Source organism: Equus caballus, chromosome 16, assembly GCF_041296265.1.
Source record: "Equus caballus isolate H_3958 breed thoroughbred chromosome 16, TB-T2T, whole genome shotgun sequence".
NCBI classification, from domain to species: Eukaryota; Metazoa; Chordata; class Mammalia; order Perissodactyla; family Equidae; genus Equus; species Equus caballus.
Genome location: NC_091699.1, coordinates 36,610,901 through 36,631,381, shown reverse-complemented (window position 1 = coordinate 36,631,381; position 20,481 = coordinate 36,610,901). Strand labels below are relative to the sequence as shown.

At 41.5% G+C, this 20,481-nt stretch overlaps 1 protein-coding gene across 8 annotated transcripts in view; it reads left to right on the top strand.

Moving 5' to 3' along the window:
- The window catches only part of ATXN7 (ataxin 7), a 130,801-nt gene that overhangs the window by 93,655 nt on the left and 16,665 nt on the right, over positions 1-20,481 (top strand). For 7 of the 8 annotated variants that reach the window (XM_070237272.1, XM_070237270.1, XM_070237275.1 and 4 more), the window contains 3 exons: positions 14,465-14,717; positions 17,033-17,292; positions 17,761-17,843. In XM_070237272.1, the coding sequence (XP_070093373.1) occupies positions 14,465-14,717; positions 17,033-17,292; positions 17,761-17,843 (596 nt within the window). Of the gene's footprint in view, positions 1-2,811; positions 3,004-14,464; positions 14,718-17,032; positions 17,293-17,760; positions 17,844-20,481 lie in introns of those variants that run through there. The other variant, XM_070237276.1, reaches the window with a different exon arrangement.

The window sequence follows — 20,481 nt, the reverse complement described above, 5'->3', positions numbered from 1 at the left end:
TGCACACCATCCACATCACGACCAGTACCTATAATTTTTGGTCCGTAAGGCATGGGTGTTTTTCTATTAAAATGATATTTTAGTCTGTAGTCTTTTTTTAGTCTGTAGTCTGTTTATTTTTTCATAAGAAAAAAGAAATGTGACTATGTCCCCAGACCTACACACTTAAATATGAGCCATCGAGAGACTTAATATCAAAATAAACTTCTGTTTAGATAGGATATTGGGAAATGGTTTGAAGAAAATAATAATAATGCTTTCCAATGCTTTCCATACCAACAAAGTGGTATTTGCTTAAGTATTTTACTCAGGGTATTATGAGAGGCATATGTGCGTGTTTGAAAGTTTAAGCAGGGGGCCAGCCCGGCGGTGCAGCGGTTAAGTTTGCACATTCCGCTTGAGCAGCCTGGGTTCGCCAGTTCGGGTCCTGGATATGGACCTATGCAGTGCTTGTCAAGCCATGCTGTGGCAGGCGTCCCACATATAAAGTAGAGGAATATGGGCCAGATGTTAGCTCAGGGCCAGTCTTCCTCAGCAAAAAGAGCATTGGTGGTGGATGTTAGCTCAGGGCTAATCTTCCTCAAATAAATAAATAAGTAGATTTTAAAAGTTTAAGCAGTTTTTGTATATATTCTTACTGTGCAAAATTGTATTTTCCTGGCTTATGCTCTCATTCATCCCTTTTTTGATGTCTTAAAAATAAGTTTAAATTGTTTCTCTCTTGTTTATGTAGGAAATTAAGTTAGATGTATGTATCATTTAAAAATGTTTGCTAAAATTAACCCTCGTTTTCATCAGGATTACAGAAAGATTTGGTTCCCAGAACTGTCATGGGTTGACTGGTTCTTGTAATGATTTTTTTTCCCCACTTGCCCTCTCACCATCTACAAAGGGAACATTAGAAAGGCAAGCGTTTGTGCTGGGAGACCAGCAAGGACTCCGGTGTCTGCTCGGACGGGTGCAGTAGTGTGGAGCTGAGGCTTAGGCTGAGAAAGGGCCTCTTATCCCAGTTCTGTTCTGCAACTGATGACATCAAGGAGACTCCTCAGCCGCCCTTTGGGGAGGGTGGTGGGTGCAGTTGAACAGTGCTAAGACCTGTTGCAATCAGGTGCTACTGTAATGGAATTTTTTCTTCTAGCTTAAGAAAACCTTCAATGAATTAACCTAAAATTCTGGTTTTTGCTAATTAACTTTTGAAAGATTTGTTCATCCTGTGCTTCCAAGGCCTGCTGAGGCTCTTTCCTTGTGTTCTTCAGGTGTCTCTTAAGGACCACCATAGTTTTGCATTGTTTGAATGTGACTATAAATAAATCTGGAAAAAAAAAATAGGTTTCAGCAAACCATCTGTATCTTAATATTGCTGCCATGGTTAGTATCTGAATGCTTGCTGTGAAAATAAAGCAGTGTGGCTCCTATTCTTTTGTTTTAGAATAAATGTAGAGTTTGTGTCTGTTCTAATAGAAGCCAATTCCTAAGCCTCACACCTCTTTCCCACCCCTTCAAAGCCAAATCTTTTCCACACATGTAATTGATGACTTGTTGCCACATATTCTGTATGGGGTGATGGGATTCTGTAGAGGAATTTTCCCCCTCCTTTTTTTTTTTTTTTTTCCCCTTTTTCTCCCCAAAGCCCCCCGGTACATAGTTGTGTATTCTTCGTTGTGGGTTCTTCTAGTTGTGGCATGTGGGACGCTGCCTCAGCGTGGTCTGATGAGCAGTGCCATGTCCGCGCCCAGGATTCGAACTAACGAAACACTGGGCCGCCTGCAGCGGAGCGCGCGAACTTAACCACTTGGCCACGGGGCCAGCCCCGTTCCCCCTCCTTTTGACATTTAAAAGTGTTCATTCTGAACTCTCAGGCCCCGAGTCTATTTATGTGTGCAGCCTTATTATCCTACAACTCAAATCAGTTGGCCATTTTTTTCGATGTCTGACAGGAAGATTTGGGTATTGACAAGAGGGGGAGTAGGTCTGGGGGAGCTTAACAGGGCTGACATAGGGACACAGCCAGACCAGAAAGATGCCTTTTACAACGAGCCAATTAGAGAAGTTTTTGGATTAAAAGTATAAAGTTTTAGGGGCCAGCCCGGTGGCACAGCGGTTAAGTGCACATCTTCTGCTTCTCGGCAGCTCAGTGTTCACCGGTTTGGATGCCGGGTGTGGACATGGCACTGCTTGGCAAAAGCCATGCTGAGGTAGGTGTCCCACATATAAAGTAGAGGAAGATGGGCATGGATGTTAGCTCAGGGCCAATCTTCCTCAAAAAAAAAAAAAGGTATAAAGTCTTTTGGATAAAAGCTTTAGTCAGTCATCCAATGACTGAACACCAAACTGGACAATCAGGTGTATAGTCTTTTGAAATTAGACATTTTACAAATATTCACTGAAAATTGGTTAAGATTGTTCTTGCTAGATTTAGGAAGGAAAAGTAAACTTTTAAATTTTTAAAGATCATGGGGAAATAAAATGTGGAGAAAGGCTGCTGCTATTTATAGAAATGTATAACTTTAAAACAACTAGATCTATTGAGGCTTAAAATGTAAGCTGTATAATGAATCGTGTAAATTTTCTAATGTACCTGGTAGTAGCAGTGTTAGTTTAAAGGTATTCAGAAAAATGAGGATGTGAGTACTTCACATTTTAGCAGTTAAATTTATAAATTCCGTCTTCGCCGGTTTGGGCAAGTTGCCTTTCAAATAGAAGGATTAATTTACACCAGCCAGGACGCCTTGTATGACCATATTAGATGAAATTAGACTCCACCCCTTGTTTTCTGTTGATCTGCCAGGACCTTTGTAATTGAAGTGCTTTTTACAGTAGTAGCAAATGTTACATAAGACCAAACATGGAGCATATTTGGAGTTGGTGGGCAGACCCAAATCATGATGCAAGCCTGCAGTAGCAAGTGTGCAATGAAGCACAACCAAATCATGTGAATGGAAGGTAACAAGAAGCCGCTCCCGAACAGCCCTTCCTCCGCACCAGGGCTGAAAGCTCCACTGGGTAAGTTTTCTGAGGCAGTTTTTAGAGGCTGGCCTTGGCTCGGGGCCCAGTTCTGGATGAGCTTGCGGAAGGGTGGGTTAGGTCTTTGCTAACAGTAAATAGAACCAAGTGGAGCGGGAAGAGTTGGTGCAGGCCTCTTTCCTCCTGGCGTTTGTCCTGCCCTGCCGGCACGCCGGGAGCTGTGTGTCTCTGAAGTGGTGGAGGGAGTGAGCTCTGCAGAGCTAGTGGATCAGAGTGGGTAATCACAACAAGAGGGATTAGCTGCGGCAAGCTGTCCACAGGAGCCATTCTGAAATATCATTTGAGTGATCTGGACAAAGTTCAAACACAGACAGGAGTTTGAGTTTGCTATTAACTCAACAAAATGCTGAGCTTTGCACCAAACAGTTCTCGTATCTCCAAACAGGGAGAGCATTGGTTACGTCGCTCTCTAAAAATGGAGGAACGTTGTAACACGCTTTAACTGTTTGTTTTTTATCTCACTTGTGGTAAGTGAGGTTTCATGACAGGCAGTTCACAGTGTTTCCTGTAGAATGTGTTTGAAAGCTGTTTTGTCAGATACTTCAAATCCACAGCAAAGTTTCAAACAGAACACACTGTGTCAAGAGGAAGAACAACTTCAAAATACAAACAGTAACCCTGGGAAGTCATTCAGTAACTTAAATTGCGTGTATAAAAATTTAATTACAGAATGACTGCCAGAAAAAACGATTTTTTTCCGTTGTGTTATTAAGGTAGCCAGTACAGCTAAGCTGATTCTTCTTGGGTGGGTTGGGAGGCTGTTTTCAAAGTTACCTTAACTGTCTCCTGCTTCTGTCTGCAAGCAGGAAGTGAGGTGACAGTTGAGTTCACATTTCATGCCTTCTGCAATAATGAGCTTGACCGGATGGTTTTGATTGAGGTTGAAATTTAGCTACCAGTTTGAAGGACTTTGAGTACAAACAGATCTTAAACTTTTAATCAAATTGCTAACTCCTTAAAATTGGTATCAGTTTGTTTTGCTGTTTCTGGTTTCATTTTTGCATATTGCTTCTGGCGTTTATTAGTTGACAGCCCAGCCTGCAGGTGGGGCAGATGCTGTTTCTGTCTTCAGCAAAGAGAAAGTGTGCTGCGAACTCATTGAAAACATTGGCATTGTTAGGTAATGAATCACCCATTCCTTACTAACAGTGCTTAATGAAGGAAGGTTGGGGCTGTGTCCTGAGTTTGAGATTTTTGTTATTCCCATGTTCACGGTCTTCTCCCCTCCCCCATCCAGGATAAAGTGAAATAAAAAGGACACAAAACTGGTGGAAAATAGGAATAAGGATGTGACTTACAGACTCGGCGCAGCCTTTGCAGCAGATGGTGCTGTCATTCCATTGCGCCCTGGACTTGCTCTTTCTTTTTGGTCTGGGAAGACAGTGCTCCTTGTGGGGTTTCTTGCACAGAAGTTTTTATTAAAAAAATAATAATAATAACCAAAACAAAAATAGGACTCATCTAATTTGAGTTTTACCAGGTTCCTTTAATTCTCTCTCCCCCCTTGTGTGTGTGTGTGTGTGTGTGTGTGTTGAACTTGGATTGGCATGGTAAGAGCATAGTTTGTTGTTGTTTTCCTGAGGAAGATTTGCCCTGAGCCAATAATATCTGTGCCAGTCTTCCTCTATTTTCTGTGTGCAGCATGGCCCCTGGCGAGTGGTGAAGGTCCGTGCCTGGGAACGGAACCCAGGCCACAAAGCAGAGCGGAGCACGCTGAACTTCACCACTAGGCCACGGGGCCAGCCCCCTAGTTTCTTTATTTTAATTCCCTTTTGTATTTTGATGATAGCCTTGTATCTTTCGTTTGGCAAAAACTGTGACTACAGAGATACTTGTGTAAGGACTGAGTACAGTGACTCTTGAACTGCAAGTGCTATAACAAATTGGAAGGCTAAACTTGCAATGGGTAAGTCTCTGAACTTACAGGATGCTTTTTTCCCTAACAGATATGAATTAAATCAACAGTAGCTGGAGACTTGTCGAATTTTGGTTTTGGCTCTTTTTTTCTTCTCACATGTTGATACATGAGGAATACAAACATTTCAAGTCAGAGATGAGGTGGGAAGGAGACGGGGAGTGAATTTTGGAGAAATGGTGTACGTCACTCGATGGTGAGAGCACGTCTGTCTCAGGCAGGATGATTGCTTGCTGTACTCTGTCAGTATCTTTGGGTAACACTGTGCTTCCTGAGGACAGCAGAGAGAGGTCCTTATGACTGTTAGTAAGTAGAAGTGTCAGCCAGCATGTCATTCATTGCATGATATCTCGCAGTCGGAAATGGTGGCAGCAGGATCTCAGAGGTGGTGGTTGGTTGGCTGTGTTTTGCTCAAGGCCGCAGCAGCCCTTTCCCCAAAGGTACTCTCACTAAAAACATCTGTGTGTGTCTGAGATCATGATGATAACAACCCTCAGTTCAAACTCTGCACATTGGATAGGGTTTCAGGAGCATAGGAAGGAACCCATAACGGAAATGAATTGGTTGCTGAGACCATTCAATTTTCCTTAAAACAAGCTGTCTCGTGACAGTGATTATGAAGAAATGATATTATTCTTGCAACTGAGATAATCAATTCTTATACCATTCAGTATCCTCTCTTTTTCTCCATCTTTCCATCTCCTTTAATACAGTATTTGGATTTTTTTTTAAGATTGGTACCTGAGCTAACACCTGTCGCCAATCTTTTTTTGTTCCTGCCCAAATCCCCCAGTACATAGTTGTATATTTTAGTTGTGGGTCCTTCTAGTTGTGGCATGTGGCATGTTGCTTCAGCATGGCCTAATGAGCAGTGCCGTGTCTGCGCCCAGGATCCAAACCAGCGAAACCCTGGGCCACCAAAGCAGAGTGCACGGACTTAACCACTCGGCGACAGGGCCGGCCCCTGGATTTTTTTTTTAAGCCACTTTAAAAATGTTTGCAAAGAGCTGCGAGTTAAGACAGTAAGGGAGGGGGTACCCCCAGACATTCAATGATTTTTTTCATATTTCTCACATACTTGAAAGCAAAGTCCAGAAGGAAAGTCCTCATGGGAAGAATTCCTGGCAAGAGAATTATTTGAGGTTGCCATATTTCTGCTACTTTCTTAGCAACATTATTTACAATCCATTCACGCCAGTCCCTTCCCCCATTGGAGTCGGAGTCCTTCTCCCTTGTAATCTGCCCTTTGTGATCTGTTCTCTCTCATGCAGCCAGTGTGAATGGGGATGCTGCAGTGCGCCCTGCCCAGAGACGTGGAAATGCCAAGAGACCCGGAATACTTTAGTGGGGCTTTTATTTCTGTCATAAAGCACCGACTGACTGGAAGAGCTCGATAATTTGATTATAGACCTTTGGTGAAAAGTTGTTTCAAGTGGCCCAAGTGCTGTAAATGACTCTCTTTTCTGCACTTTCCCCTTATGTTTTAATTTAAAAGCACCTCTGCATTAGGGGGAGGAGAAATGCATTTGGCAGAAGTCGCAGTTGGAGACTAATTTGTTAGGGCAGCCAGTGCTGAAATCATCCTTTTCAGTTAAATCTCTCTAGTGGAAATGATGCCGAGTGCTTTGTGGTAAAGACTTTTTCTTCCTCACTGTTTTCCAGTACTGTTTGTAACCCACCTAAGCATGCTCTGAGGCTGCCTCCCAGCTCCAATTTTGTCTAATTAGGCTTTGAGGCATGTGTGTCAGAGGTCAGCTCTGGATTCTCCAACTTGAGATTTGAATGTTCCAGGGACTCTCCCATCTATTTGCTTCCTTTCAGCATTAGACCACACCCAGCTCTCTCTGGGGTAGTCTAATCAAGTGCCTGGGGACCCTAAAGAAGTTGGATCAAAAAAAAGCAGATTTAGGATTAAAGAGAATGTGTGTCAGCAAGGAGTGGAGTAGGACCATGTTTGCTGATCAGACACATGGGAGCGCTTTTAGAAAAGAATGAGAAATTTACAGAGAAAAGTTAACAGTGAATGATGTCAAGTGAGAAGACGTCATTGAATGCCTTATGTCCATGCGTAGTCCGTGGTGTGACTTTAAATGGTATGCCAAATATTTTTTTAATAGTTATTAGGGAAAAAATAGGTAACTAATATGTCACATCCAAAGTTGTGATTTCACAGATATTGCTTAGGATAATGCTGCGTTAGACATGCTTAGCCAGCCACTAAGCTGACTGAATTTTGAAAAATATATTACGTAAACAGTAGTCTAGATAATGTGCAGATAGGACAAAAGATCTGGAGAGTGATCCAGTTTTGAATGTCAGAAGTTTGTGGAAAACATTGATGTGGAGCAAAGTAAATGTGTAAGGAAGTTCTAAGATTTAATAAAAATGTTTGCAGTCTTAATCTGTAGTCTGCTTCAGGTCCTGATGTTTCTTAGGGGGTCATAATCCTTGTAAAAGACAAGTGATGCCAATTGACACCTCATCAATTGTGTTTTGGTGGCCTGAAAGTAAAGTATGATAGTTTGGGTTAATTGGGAGCTATATAATAGCACATTGCAGTTATTTTTCAAACTGGATATCAAAATAAACAATTTAATTCTCTGAAAGGACTGCTTAATGACTGACCCAGAAATTCTAAACTGAGCTTTTTGCTATATGTAATTATTACTTGCTGTGCCTGGCTGAAGGATCTGTACATTTTTACCAGCGTTTTATATTGTATAGCCATGTATAAGCTTGATTATTAAAAGTCCTTGCTTTAAATGAGAGCAGTTGTAGAGTATTAGTGGAATGGGCCTGTCAGAGTCCCCATGAAATCATACATTCCCTGAAGTATAGATTAATATTTCTCAGAAGGCCTTTCTCTAGAGAGTACACACTCTGTTTAACCTTATCTGACCCAATCCATCCAAAAGTCTGAGTTTCATTTAGAGAAAAAGTTCTGAGTTTTAGGAATCATTACTTTGATCATCTGCCTAAAATTTCCACCCTTGGACCCATAAACTGAGTTTGAGACTTGATCTTCGCTTTATTCCATTTCACCTGCAGTTCTTCCGGAGTGACTCAGTTCTGTCAGGAAAATGAACCAACTTTTTATTTATAAAATAATTTTAGCTTGAATGAGCATCCTCTTTGGTTGGTGTGACTTGATTAATTTTTAAATGAACTCTGAAAGTTATTTCTCTGAGTTCTCATCTGAGAAGACCTTAGTGTCTTCCTGGACTGACGTATAAACTAAATATATAAACTAAATCTTTACCACACTGGAGAAGATAACTTGAGTAAAGTGGCTTTGGCTTGTTCTTAAGTGATTTCTGCCAGCTTTGGTAATCAGCAGGGCTTTCTCACATAAGTCTGTAACTGGCATCAGCTGAACTAACAGAGGGCCTCTGTCTTCGTCCCTATTGAGTTCCTGCTACCTGGTCTGTAGTCGGGCCTGGGCTGCAGGCTCTGCAGCTCTCTGTCATTTAATCCCCAATAGCCTTGCAAGGGAGGCTTGACAGATGAAGAGGCTGCCAAAGTGGATGGAGTCAGGTCTTTCCCCAAGGTCACCCAGCTAGTAAGTGGCAGAGCAAGGATTTGAACCCATCTGTCTCTGATTCCAAAGTTCTTGTCCTTTCAGGTGATCTATAAAAAAGTATTTTTATTTTACTCGGGATTCTATTCAGGCTTGTTTTACTCAGTTAGCCCACATCAAAACTGTGCCTGACAGCCCTGAGCCTCTGCTGAGAAGGTGACCATGACTGACCAGAGAGTGACAAGAAGCATATATAATTGTATTGGTCACTGGGGGCCAGCCTAATCTGATAGAACAGGTATTTGCTGTTCCTCCTGATGGTTCTTTGTAGAACATACTCATCTTGGAACTTTGTATGGTGATTCTTTTTAGCCAAGCCAGAAAGACAGCCCTGACAGGCGCTTTCTACCCAAATTCACTATTCAAACCATCTTTGATGTTTTAAGACACACAACCCACCCCCCCCCCCCACCCCCTGTGCCCCGAACAATAACAACAAAATGCTATGCTGGCTGACACCCATAGCTAATCTTTAGGATAGCAACTCCCAAAATGGAAAAGTGAAATCTACAACAACCTGGGTTTCCCTTAAACTGGCTCTGGGTCCCCACTCCAAATTTACCAAAATTCTGTCTCAACCTTGTTGTATGTTCAGCCTCTGCAGCCATTTGCACACTAATAGTTAGCGTGCATTTGCTGAGCTCTTGGGAAGATGGGCTTCTTGCTGATGTATGTCCCAACCCTCACCTTTACCTCTCCCTTCTGCCTGCCTTTGGACCAGGTATTATGGCCTGCTAATAATGCCACATAAGGGCAGCTGGATTGTAGTGTGGTCTAGCCTGGATGCTGGACTCAGCCTGCCTGGGATGACCTCCCTACTCTGCCTCTTAACTAGCTGTGTGACCTTGGGCAACTGACTTGCGTCCTTTAAAGCCTTGACTTCCTCATCTGGCAAGTGGGGATCATAACAGTGTCTGCTTTGTAGGATGATGGTCTAAACTGAATCAGATAATCCCTATGAATTTCATAGCGTGGTGCCTGACACATGCTTTCTGCCCAATAACCGCTAGTAGCTATTGTTGTTGTTGAAGGTGAGACTTCTCTTCAGTTAGTTGTTTGGATTATAAAAGATTATTAAAAGATTTATTAGTAAGAAACAAGAAAAGAGCCCTGAGTGAAAAGAGTTCTGTGGGGTTTTTTTAGTAGCTGTTAGCCATTCTTGCCTGCTCTTACATGATGCCCATTGAGAATGGGACACATTGATACTATGCTCATAAATGAAAATATGCCTTTATTTTGGTGTGTGTGAAATTGAAGCCAGAATACCAAATGAAATTTCTCTTTTTTTAAAGTATGTATCTGATAATCACGTAAACCGTATTTATTATAGAAAAGCAATATGCAAAAGCTTTTCAAAAATAGACCTATAATCTCAGGGATAACCACCTAAAAAGTTTTTTGACATACATGCTTCCAGATTTTTTTCCAAGTGTGAATGATTTTAGGTTACAGTTTGCTTTGACTGCTTTTTAGGTTTGTGCCCTAACTTTGACACTTGTGCATTATAAATTGTTTTTAGTTATTTTCAAAGTAATATTTATTTATGATTTTAAAAGATCTAATTATTTGCTTTGAACTCCTTTTTGGTTTGTACCTAGGTGTCAATACTTACATATTTTTTTAAATCTCAGCATGAATCCAAAATTATAAGCTCAGTATTCTTGGTTGCTTTCCATTTTGGAAGACTTAAAGAAAGCAGTCCTGTCCCCTACCCTCCCCAGTATTCCACCCATGCCTTCCGTGTCACGTGTTCAAGCCACAAGGGGGAAGAAAGTCCAGTGCATCCATTTCTTGCACTCTCTCTCTCTCCCTCTGTCTCCAGTCTGTCTGTCTGCCAGTCCCCCTCCATGCACGTACACAGTCACCCATGTCTGTCTCTCTCTGTCTCTGCTTTGTTTTCCCCTGTATCTGTATTTGTCTGTCTCTTGGTCTGCCTAACCATCTCTCCTTCTTGCTGGAGCCATTCAAAGTGCCCTCCTCATTCAGGGACAGAATGTGCTTTCTCTTGGGCTGGGGCCAGACCCTGGAGAGAGGAGTGCTTTGAAAACTCAACTTGGACTCCTCACCAAAGCACATTGCAGTTGTGCTTAGCATCTGGCCACCAGTTTGTCCACTTAATATAAGGTCCCTAACCCTACCGGTAACTTGCCCATTTCTCTTTTGATCTAAGAACAAACACTTTTTTTAAGCTGGAAACACAGTTTAAAATCTTAAGAAAAATAAGGACCCACAGTGAAAGAATGAGGAGAGTCCAACCCAACTATAAATTTGGTTTGTCCTCTTTATTGTTTCATAACGGGAAAGCCAGCTGCCATCCTTTCCAGGAAATAAGTTACCAGACCATAACGTGAAGGAACAACTCAATTCAGCAGCGTGACAAGGATTTGAGCTGGCACTTTTCAGCCAGAATCTGAGTTACATACACATGCGCCTGCACACATACACAGTTTCAAGTTTTAGTGAATGAAAGAAATTCACATGATAGATTGCCATTCTTAGTTTTTAAATAGCTTTTATTGTTGAAGTATAAAATACAATTTTTTTTAAATTTTATTGATACATCAGCGAATTTTTAATGTTAGGAAGCTTTGAATCTTGATTTTCTTGTGTGAAATCCCATATCAAGAGTTAACAGATAAGAAGCATTTAACTGAAGAAAACGGGGAGAGTGGGCTATGATGGGAATAGAAAATTGAAAGGACAAGCTTAAAGTTACAGTCAGTTCTGCTGTAAGACAACACTCATTCCTAAAGTATTGCTGCACTTTGCAAAATTATGCAATAAAAACCATATGAGACCCATTGGGAAAATGTGGTTATGGGCACAACACTCAAAGCTGCATCAATGACACAAAGAAAAAGATAGGAACCTAACAAAAGTGTTAGCACAGTTTTACATAGATTAAAGAGTTAAATACGTAACTACAAGAATAAATAGTGACAGTTACCTTGAAGACAACCTGACATTTGCTTCTTGAAGTAGATGTTGGAAGGGTTGCAGCTTGTGAGCTATTGTGACGTGGTAGAAGGAGGGTTATCTGAAGTAGAGAGAAAGTTGTAGCATCGGATGTGGATGGGGTGGCTTCTAACATCCGGGGTGACCTGGGGCGGATGGTGGATTTTGGGGGGGTGGGAGTTGTTTTGTGTTTTCCCACGTGGCTCAGCTCAGCTGGGCATAGTTTTCTGCATTCACCTAGTGCTTCTTGCAGGTGAAATCTTGTAAAAAGCAGATGCAAAATTTCATTACATTCGAATTGTTCCTTAGTATATCAGTGACTTTGGAGTAAGTAATGTTCTCAAAACAAGCATTGTAGTAGAACTGACTGCATTTAACTAGGTTGAGAATTTTCTTTATATCATTTGATATCAAGAGAAATACATCACGTTTACTCTGAGACACTGCTTGCGAATTCTGATACCCATTGAGTAGAAAAAGGAGTATATTTCTGAGAAGTCAAAGTTCTAGTTGGAGTTTTTTCCCCTTCTTTATGCTGCAGACATGATAGTATTCCTTTAGGACGCTGCCATCAGGGGTACATAAGATGATTTTTATGGATGAACATTTTAATGGTAATATTTAATTATTTTAATGTATATCCAAATATGTATATTATATAAAGTTACTAAATATATGTATAAGACAAGCTTATCAAACCTATTGTTTCAGAGAAAATATTGTTTTGGAAAAATCTCTCAACTGAGGGTGGTACCCTGCTTCACACTGGGCCGTCTGAAACTGGTTTGAGGGTAGTTTCAGGTTGCCCCTGGCAGAGGGGCACCATTGGTGATTAAGGGGTAGGGACCAGGAATTCCAATTATCCTGACATCCCGTACGTGATTTGTCCTGTGCAAAATACCAGTGATGCCCCCATGAAAGACTGGTTAATATTAGATTAAAGAGGAGGGAACAGTAGAGTTGATAATTTAACTTAAAATGTTGAGTAAAAAATAGTATTTTATGTGGCTTTGGTAAGAATGATGAAAATAGCCTGCAGTTGTTGGAAGCTTGGGAAACACTGGTTGAGGACAAGTAGTAGTGGTGAGCTTTATTTACCGAACCCTCATATATAGTGCCATGTGCCAGGTGGTGTTCTCGGTGTTATACAAATGTTAACTTATTCAGCCATGGTTAATGGTTCTTGAGGCATTAGCCTAGTCTAAGGGAGACTCTCAACCTTGGCTGCACAGTAGAATCATACAGGGGAGCTTGTAAAAGTCTAGATGGCCGGGCCACACCCCAAACCAATTAAATCAGAATCTCTGAGGGCATCGGTATTTTTTAAGCTCTTTAGGTTATGCCAGTGTGTAACTAAGTGTGCTGGTTTAGGGCCATTTGAAAATCACTCCTCTTCACAAGAAAAGCTATACTGATTGTGCACATGTTAATTGACAGCCTGCTCTGTGCCGTGCCTTACAGGGGCAGGTGACTGAGACATGACTCAGGGAAGCTCGCCCATCCAAGGCAGGCAGCAGAACTGGAAACAGATTATTATAGTCCTGGCTGACAAGTGCTGATACTTGGAAGTATATTCAGAATGTTTGGGGATCACAGAGAAGAGAGAAACTAAATTTAAAAACCTCAGATGCCAAATTTGGAAAATTATTAAACTTAGTTTTCCTGTTCTTACACACAACTTTCATATCAAGAAAAAAAAGCAACAGGCACTTATAAATCACTATCAATTTAGCCTTCCTAACTTGGTTGTGGCCTTTATGTGGTCCAGTTAGAGAATTTGGATTTTGTCTATAGGTAGCATAATAATTTTGTCCTGGTATAGAGCAGGTTCTTAAGGACCTCATAAAGCATCATTGAACTAATGTCCTTTGGAAATAAGTCATCACAGCTTCACAGAGAGGCTCGGGACTGGTATAAAAAGACCTTTAGAAACAAACCATCGAGGTGATACTTGTCGTTGGTAATTCTAATATGCTTAATTTTTTAAATACTCATATAGCTTTCATATTGTGATAAGTAATTTTTGGATCACATACATTTTAAAGCTTAGAGTTAAGCAAATGTGTCATTTTCAATTATAAGTTTAATTAAAGGCAGCCACTAAGCTATCATCACAAGATAATTAAGCAGATAAAGTTACTGAGTAATTTGCTTGTTTCTAATGGTAACATTCTTCAAGAGCTCTCGATTTATTTAGTATGGATTGCCTCACTCTGAGAAAACCTGATTCTCCAGTGGGTAGACTTATTTTCAGTTAAACCCGTGTAGTCTGTACTTAACCACGAATTACTTCCTGGTTTAAAAAACAGGCGTAGCTATTTGTGGTATTTTTGTCTTGCGCCTTTGGCATCTTAGTGGCATGAACCAGAAGTTATGCCATCTGTAGTTAAGGGAGATTATTTAAAAAAGAGAGTGAAATGATTCGCTGGAAAATTTCAGCACAAATTCTTTAGGAACGATAAGATAACCCTAGAAACATTCTTATTTAATGTCATATGCTGGTGGGCAGTGACAGAAAAAAAATGAAAGTACAACTTGTTTCCTAACATTCTGCTATTTTGGAAATTAGAGACATACTATGCTAGAAAGGAAGACAGAATTCCATGCGGTGTCAATTAGCAGAGCTCTGCAGATGAATGAATAATTTTCCTTTCTCTGACTGCAAGTTGGAGCCAGTGAGGTTCATTTCTAGTATGCAAAACCCAATCTTCTCAGGTTTAGAATGGTTGCTTAATTTCTTAATGGCTATCTATGTATGATAAACCTCTTTATGCTGAGATGTTTCCTAAGCAGAAGGACCAGTTCCTAGACTCCTAAATAAGTCTGTGAGGCCTAGATAAGCCATTTCTGGAAGTTGCTGAGTTTAATATATTTTCACTTAGTGATGCATGTTTGAACCTGAATATTGATTTCAGGGGACTCTTCCAGGGTTCCATTGGAGACTTGCCTGACACACGATGTCTCTCTTTTTTTCTCTTTGTTTTCCTTTTCAGAAAGAAGACATAGCTCATCCAGCAAGCCTTCTTTGACCGTTCCTCCCACTTCAGTATTTTCCTTCTTCCCTTCTCTGTCCAAAAGCAAAGGAGGCAGTGGAAGTGGAAGCAGCCGTTCTTCCAGTGGAGGTGTTCTAAGCGCATCCTCATTAAGTTCCAAGTTGTTGAAATCGCCCAAAGAGAAACTGCAGCTCAGGGGGAACACCAGGCCAATGCATCCCATTCAACAAAGTAGAGTCCCCCATGGTAGAATGTGAGTATGGCCAAGAGGGTTCTTAAAGCTTACCTGCTGGCAGTGGAGCTGTGTACACCAGTAGCGTCTGAGAGTATCTGTGAATAATGTGAAAGGGAGCTCACTTTGGAAAAGTCAAACACGTGCTGTTGTTTCCTTTGTTTTTCTGTCATATCTTGGGAGACTTGACAGAGTAGTAATAGCAATAATAATAAGGTTAATAATACTTATTGATCCTATATTGTATGCAGCTATTGATAGCTCCCTTTATAGAGAGTATTGTCATTTAATTATCACAACAATCCTATGAAATAGATTTTGTTGTTATTTCTATTTTCCAGATAGGAAGAAGGAAGCGTAAGGGGGTTGAGCTATAGCCAAGGAGCCCTCAAGTCAAAGAGACCTGGGTTCAAATTCCACCTCTGTCACTTCCTTGCTGCAGGGCCTTAGACAAGGCATTGTTTCTCTCGGAGTCTAAGAATTGCAGTCACTGTGCAGGGTTATTGGGAGAAGTAGAGTTAATATATTAGAGTCAAGCACCTAGCATAATGTCTGGCCCACAGGAGACAGTAAATGAATGGATGCTGGTGCTTCTGCTGCTGCTGTTGATAATAGTACAAATAAAAAGGTGAAGAGATTCCTAAGTGCTGTTCTAGGATTTTCTGAGGCCTGCAAAGCAAATAGGAAAGCAATGCTTCCTCCCTCCAGTCTTGGGTTCCCATCACAGCAGTGATGAGGGAAGACTGGAAGAAGTTCACACCCGCTAGGCAAGGCTTTGGCAAGTTTCCACGGGAGATCTGTAAGTTGGCAGGCTTCTTGTGGTCACATGAGGGAGCAGCCATGCACTCCCATAGAAACATATCTTGCCTCGTCATGGCATCCCTCAGCCTTGGTGGCGGGTGACTTTCCCTGGCCTACCTCCCTTTTGGAGAGTATGCCACACATCTCAGTCCCAAGGTCTGATAACCTGGTTAATCTCAGGGCAGCATCCAGCACCTGCTACTGCTCAAGGACCTTGCCAGCTGGGAGAGGCCATGGCATCTTGCAGTATCTCTGCTGCTGTCAGCCTGTCCCAGGTTCCAGGTACAGCTGTTTAGGGCTGTTTGTCCTGGTTGCTAAGCCTCCAGCTTCTGCTCATCTGTCAGAAGTGCAAGTACAGCAAACTTGGCTTTCATTCCTGGAGCTGTCTGAAAGCCAAAGAAAATGCCAGTGCAGTGTGTAAGTCACTCGCCAGCTTAACAGCTGTTAGAGCACTGAGTCCACTGAACAAAGTTTATAAAACCTCATCAATCCGAGTCTTCTTTATTTGGAGCCTGGCTTTAGAGGAGGACCAGGCCAACTGTTAGCTTTTGTACCAACATTTGCCACCCAAATGATAGTGTCAGTAAGATTCCAAGAGAAATCAGTTCTTTGTTAGTGACACAGGTATTCAGTGCTCACCAGCTGTGTGCCAGGCACTTATATTCCACGCTCCTATCGTGGAAACCTTTTCAGGGCCAGGAGATTATCACTTCAGTGACACATCATATGCTAATTAAACATTGGTCTTCCTCACTGACAGAAGCAGAGAGCCTCTTCTTGAAGATGTATTGTTAGGCTCATTTGAGTTCTTATAGGTCCTTAGTGACATTTCTTGGAAATATTCTCTAATTCCAGTTGTTCTTTTTTCTGCTCAGTTTACGTTTTGGTGAATCCTTTCTTAAACGGTTCCTTTTTTTTTTTTTAAAGATTTTATTTTTCCTTTTTCTCCCCAAAGCCCCCCAGTACATAGTTGTGTATTTTTAGTTGTGAGTCCTTCCAGTTGTGGCATGTGGGATGCTGCCTCAACATGGTCTGATGAGCGGTGCCATGTCTGCGCCCAGGATTCGAAGCAGGGAAACCCTGGGCCGCTGAAGCAGAGCTCACGAGCTTAACCACTCGGCTATGGGGCCGGCACCGTCTTAAACAGTTCTTGAAAGATATTCTCTCAAGGTCCTACAGCTTGTCTTTGGTTCTCTTAGACCTTCTTGTATTTTGCTTCTTGTAGCAGTTGCATTGGGTATCAGGTCTAGATCTCCCATAGGCTCATGTGTAAGATTGTTCTGGAATGAAAGACTAGGTAAATTTGATGGTTCACTGGAGTTTTTTGCCCACCAGAAGGGTTTATAGACTGAATAAATGTGAACTTTACTGAGTTTTCTGGATAATCCTAACAAATATTCATAAGATGCCTTTGGGAGCCTACCTCTGTGCAGTGTACGGGTAGACCCAGGTTCTGCTTTCATCCGTCTGGCCCACCATTCACCTGGGGCTGCTGGGGCGCTCAGGTGCTGGTATTCTCACTTTCCCCACAACAGCATGACGCCCTCTGTCAAAGTGGAAAAGATTCATCCGAAGATGGATGGCACACTACTGAAATCTGCGGTGGGGCCAACCTGTCCTGCTACTGTGAGTTCCTCAGTCAAGCCTGGCCTTAACTGCCCCTCAATACCAAAGCCACCCTTGCCTTCACCTGGACAGATTCTGAATGGCAAAGGGCTTCCTGCACCGCCCACTCTGGAAAAGAAGTCTGAAGATAATTCCAGTAACAGGAAATTTTTAAATAAGAGATTATCAGGTAACTTCACATTTTCTCTCTTAATGCTTCTCTGTATATTAATTGGGGATTCACAGGGGAGCACATGAATTGCTATCTACAAGTTCTCTTTTTAAAACTGGACAACTTCAGCTTTAGGAGGAAATTCCTTAATCGGTATGCTAGACCTCTTCACTCTTGATTTTAAAGTGCATGTGCGTATGTAAGTAATGTAGAAATAACTTTCTAGTGGTATATTTCTGAATGGAGTAAAGCAGTAATGCTGACGAAAACAATTTCTTTCCTGTCATCTGATGGCAGTAGTCCCCCACTCTCTTAGTGATGTCACTACTTCTCTGCATTGCTCACATGTTATATATTTTATATGTATTGATAATATGGTAGATTTTATTCAAGTTATAATTTGTTTTGAGATTTCTTCCATTTTCTTATTTACAAAATAAATGAAAGAGTGGTGAGCCTGTTGTCACATCTGTGTGCTCTTGACAGAAAGAGAGTTCGATCCTGACATACACTGTGGGGTCATTGATCTCGACACCAAGAAGCCCTGCACCCGGTCTTTGACATGCAAGGTAGGTGGCCTCCTGGAAAGAGCTGAATATTCTGGTAAGCACAGGGAACTGGAATTGTAAAGGAGGGAATAACTTGGTTTTGGTGAAAAAAGTCTCAAGTTCAGAAAATATAAAGTCTGTTACTATAAACTGCAATCTTAGGCGAGGTTTTATTTCCAATAAGCAGTGTTGTATCCAGGGACTAGTGTTCTTTCCTAATCAGTCTATTATTTTCAAAAGACTTTTAATATTTCTTCGGAGAAGTTTGAGAAGCTGCCCTTTACTGTGGTTTAAATTGTACTGACTTAGAACAAGTTCACAAATTTCCTTTGCTTATATATGAATATTCTCAAGATGTTTGTGTAATCTGTGGTTCTTAAATTTTAAAGAGCTCCTCTAAAAAAAGCTGACTTTGAAATTTGAAGCCTTGTTTTTAAGAAGATACTAAATAACTTGCAATCTGATTTATATATAAGTGAAGAAAATGTAATGATCCTCCTTTCTGTCCTGAGATTCTCCTTTAAAATGCCAGTATGTTAATAAGAAGGTGGTGTTTTGCTGTAAAATAAGGCTTGTTGATGTTGGGGTGGCGTCGGTGGACCCTCTACATAAATGAGTATATATGTTTATGTGCATTTCTCTGGAGAGTGTCCCTGACTGCCCTTCAGAAGGGTTCAAGAATTATTAAGAATCATTATTTTGAAGTATGCGTTTTAAAAACCCTTGTTTGGGAAGAGAGAATAAAAATTATAAAAATTAGTATTGTCTCCTAAAAATTAATAAAATTGTTCATGTATTATTTAATTTTAATTTTTTTTTGATTGGCACCTGAGCTAACATCTGTTGCCAATCTTCTTTTTTTCCCCCCTTTTTTCTTCTTTTTCCCTAAAGCCCCCCAGTATGTAGTTGTATATTCTAGTTGTAGGTCCTTCTGGTTGTGCTCTGTGGGACCCTGCCTCAGCATGGCCTGATGAGCGGTGCCATATCCACGCCCAGGATCTGAACTGGCGAAACCCTGGGCCGCCGAAGGACAGCACACAAACTTAACCACTCGGCCACAGGGCTGGCCCCCTGGTGTATTATTTTAAATTTTACTGAAGATTGCGTTTGAATAACGGACGTTGGGCCCCACTCCAGCCCCTAAACAGTGGAGGGATGTTACAATCTTGAGAAATGGGAAATGTTATTTTAATTTAAATCTCTAATTTAGTTTTAGTGTGTAGATTTTCTTCAACAGTGGTTCTGAATCTTTTGGGGAAAGGTTTAGTGGAGACCACCTTTAAATATCTAATTTTTTTAAAAATCATAATCCTCAGAGGAAAAAACATATATGCACATACGTATTCTGAATTTTGCATTTTATCTCAGGGGTTGACGGATATTCCCACCTCAATCCCACCCTTGAATCTCTTATGTTAAAAACTCCTATCCCAGAACAGATTGCTTTTGTTTTCCATAGTATTAATTGAACACATATAGTGGTATGTCATTGTTGTTTGAAGATAGACATTGGAGCTCTGTAGAATTCTGTCCACTGCAGCTGCCTCTAAGGGAACTTGTGAAAGCATGCCTCAGCCCTGCTACACATCCTGCTCAGAACTTGCCGTCCTCCCTCTGCTCTCTTCCTGCCTACCTGACTCTCAGTAACATGGGTTTCTCGGTATTACGGTACCTATGGTCAATGAAGGATGCTTGCTCTATCTGAGATGCTCTTTTTTACTCTATGAGGCATGCTGATGAACCAAAAGCTTTGTCAACCCAGAATCTGCAAGGAGTCTGACTAGTCTTCTTCCCGAACCTTTATTGGTGGGTGAACTGACTTTATGTGGATCCTGCATTTTTCTCCCATCTTCCTTTTCACATTGTCTGTGCTCTCCATGTGTTCTATTAAGGGTGTCATGATTGCCTGTGGCATGGTGCTAAACCTGTCATCCCATTAATACATTTCCTCAGGCCTGGCGCCATGAGTTCAGCATAAAACTGCCGGAAAAAGCAGCTCTCAGCAGGCCTGCCCTCTCAGAGAATGAGCTTCCGTTCTTCCCGTGTTCTGTTTGTGCTTCTCGCTTTTCCTGTCTCCACTGTGGCCTGAATCTCTTAAGCTGTAGAGAGCTAAACACTCTCTAGTGCCCCTGCGTAATGTCCCCCAGGTTCCTGCCCAGGTCTCTCCTGTCTTAGACTTAGAACGTTTTCCATTCTCTTCACTTTTAGGGGTCTGCTGCTGCCCATTCCTGTCACTCCTTCCCTATCGTGTGCCTGCCACCCTCACTGTCCCCTCCTCATCTGTCTAATGTCCTGTTTGATGTCCTCTGTGCCTTCCATTGCAGATGGCTTTTGACTCTGGTAACCTTGTCCTTTCAGTCATTTTAGAAATTTTTACTGCATACATCTGTGAGCACAGGCCTCATTCCAGGTCCCAGAGGATACAGGCTTTAACAAAATCAAGGCGTGATCCCAACTCTGTGGAGCTTTTGCAGTCTAGAGAAAGAGATGGAGATTAATCTGATAATCACTCAAATAAGGATAAATTAGCACTGGTGACTAATGAAAAGGAGGGAGGCCTGTGTTAGGACAGCCTTCAGTTGGGGGATTGGGCCGGGGAAGGCTACTTTGCCATAAAAATACTGGGCTGAAATCCATACGATTTATCCGGGCAAAGGAG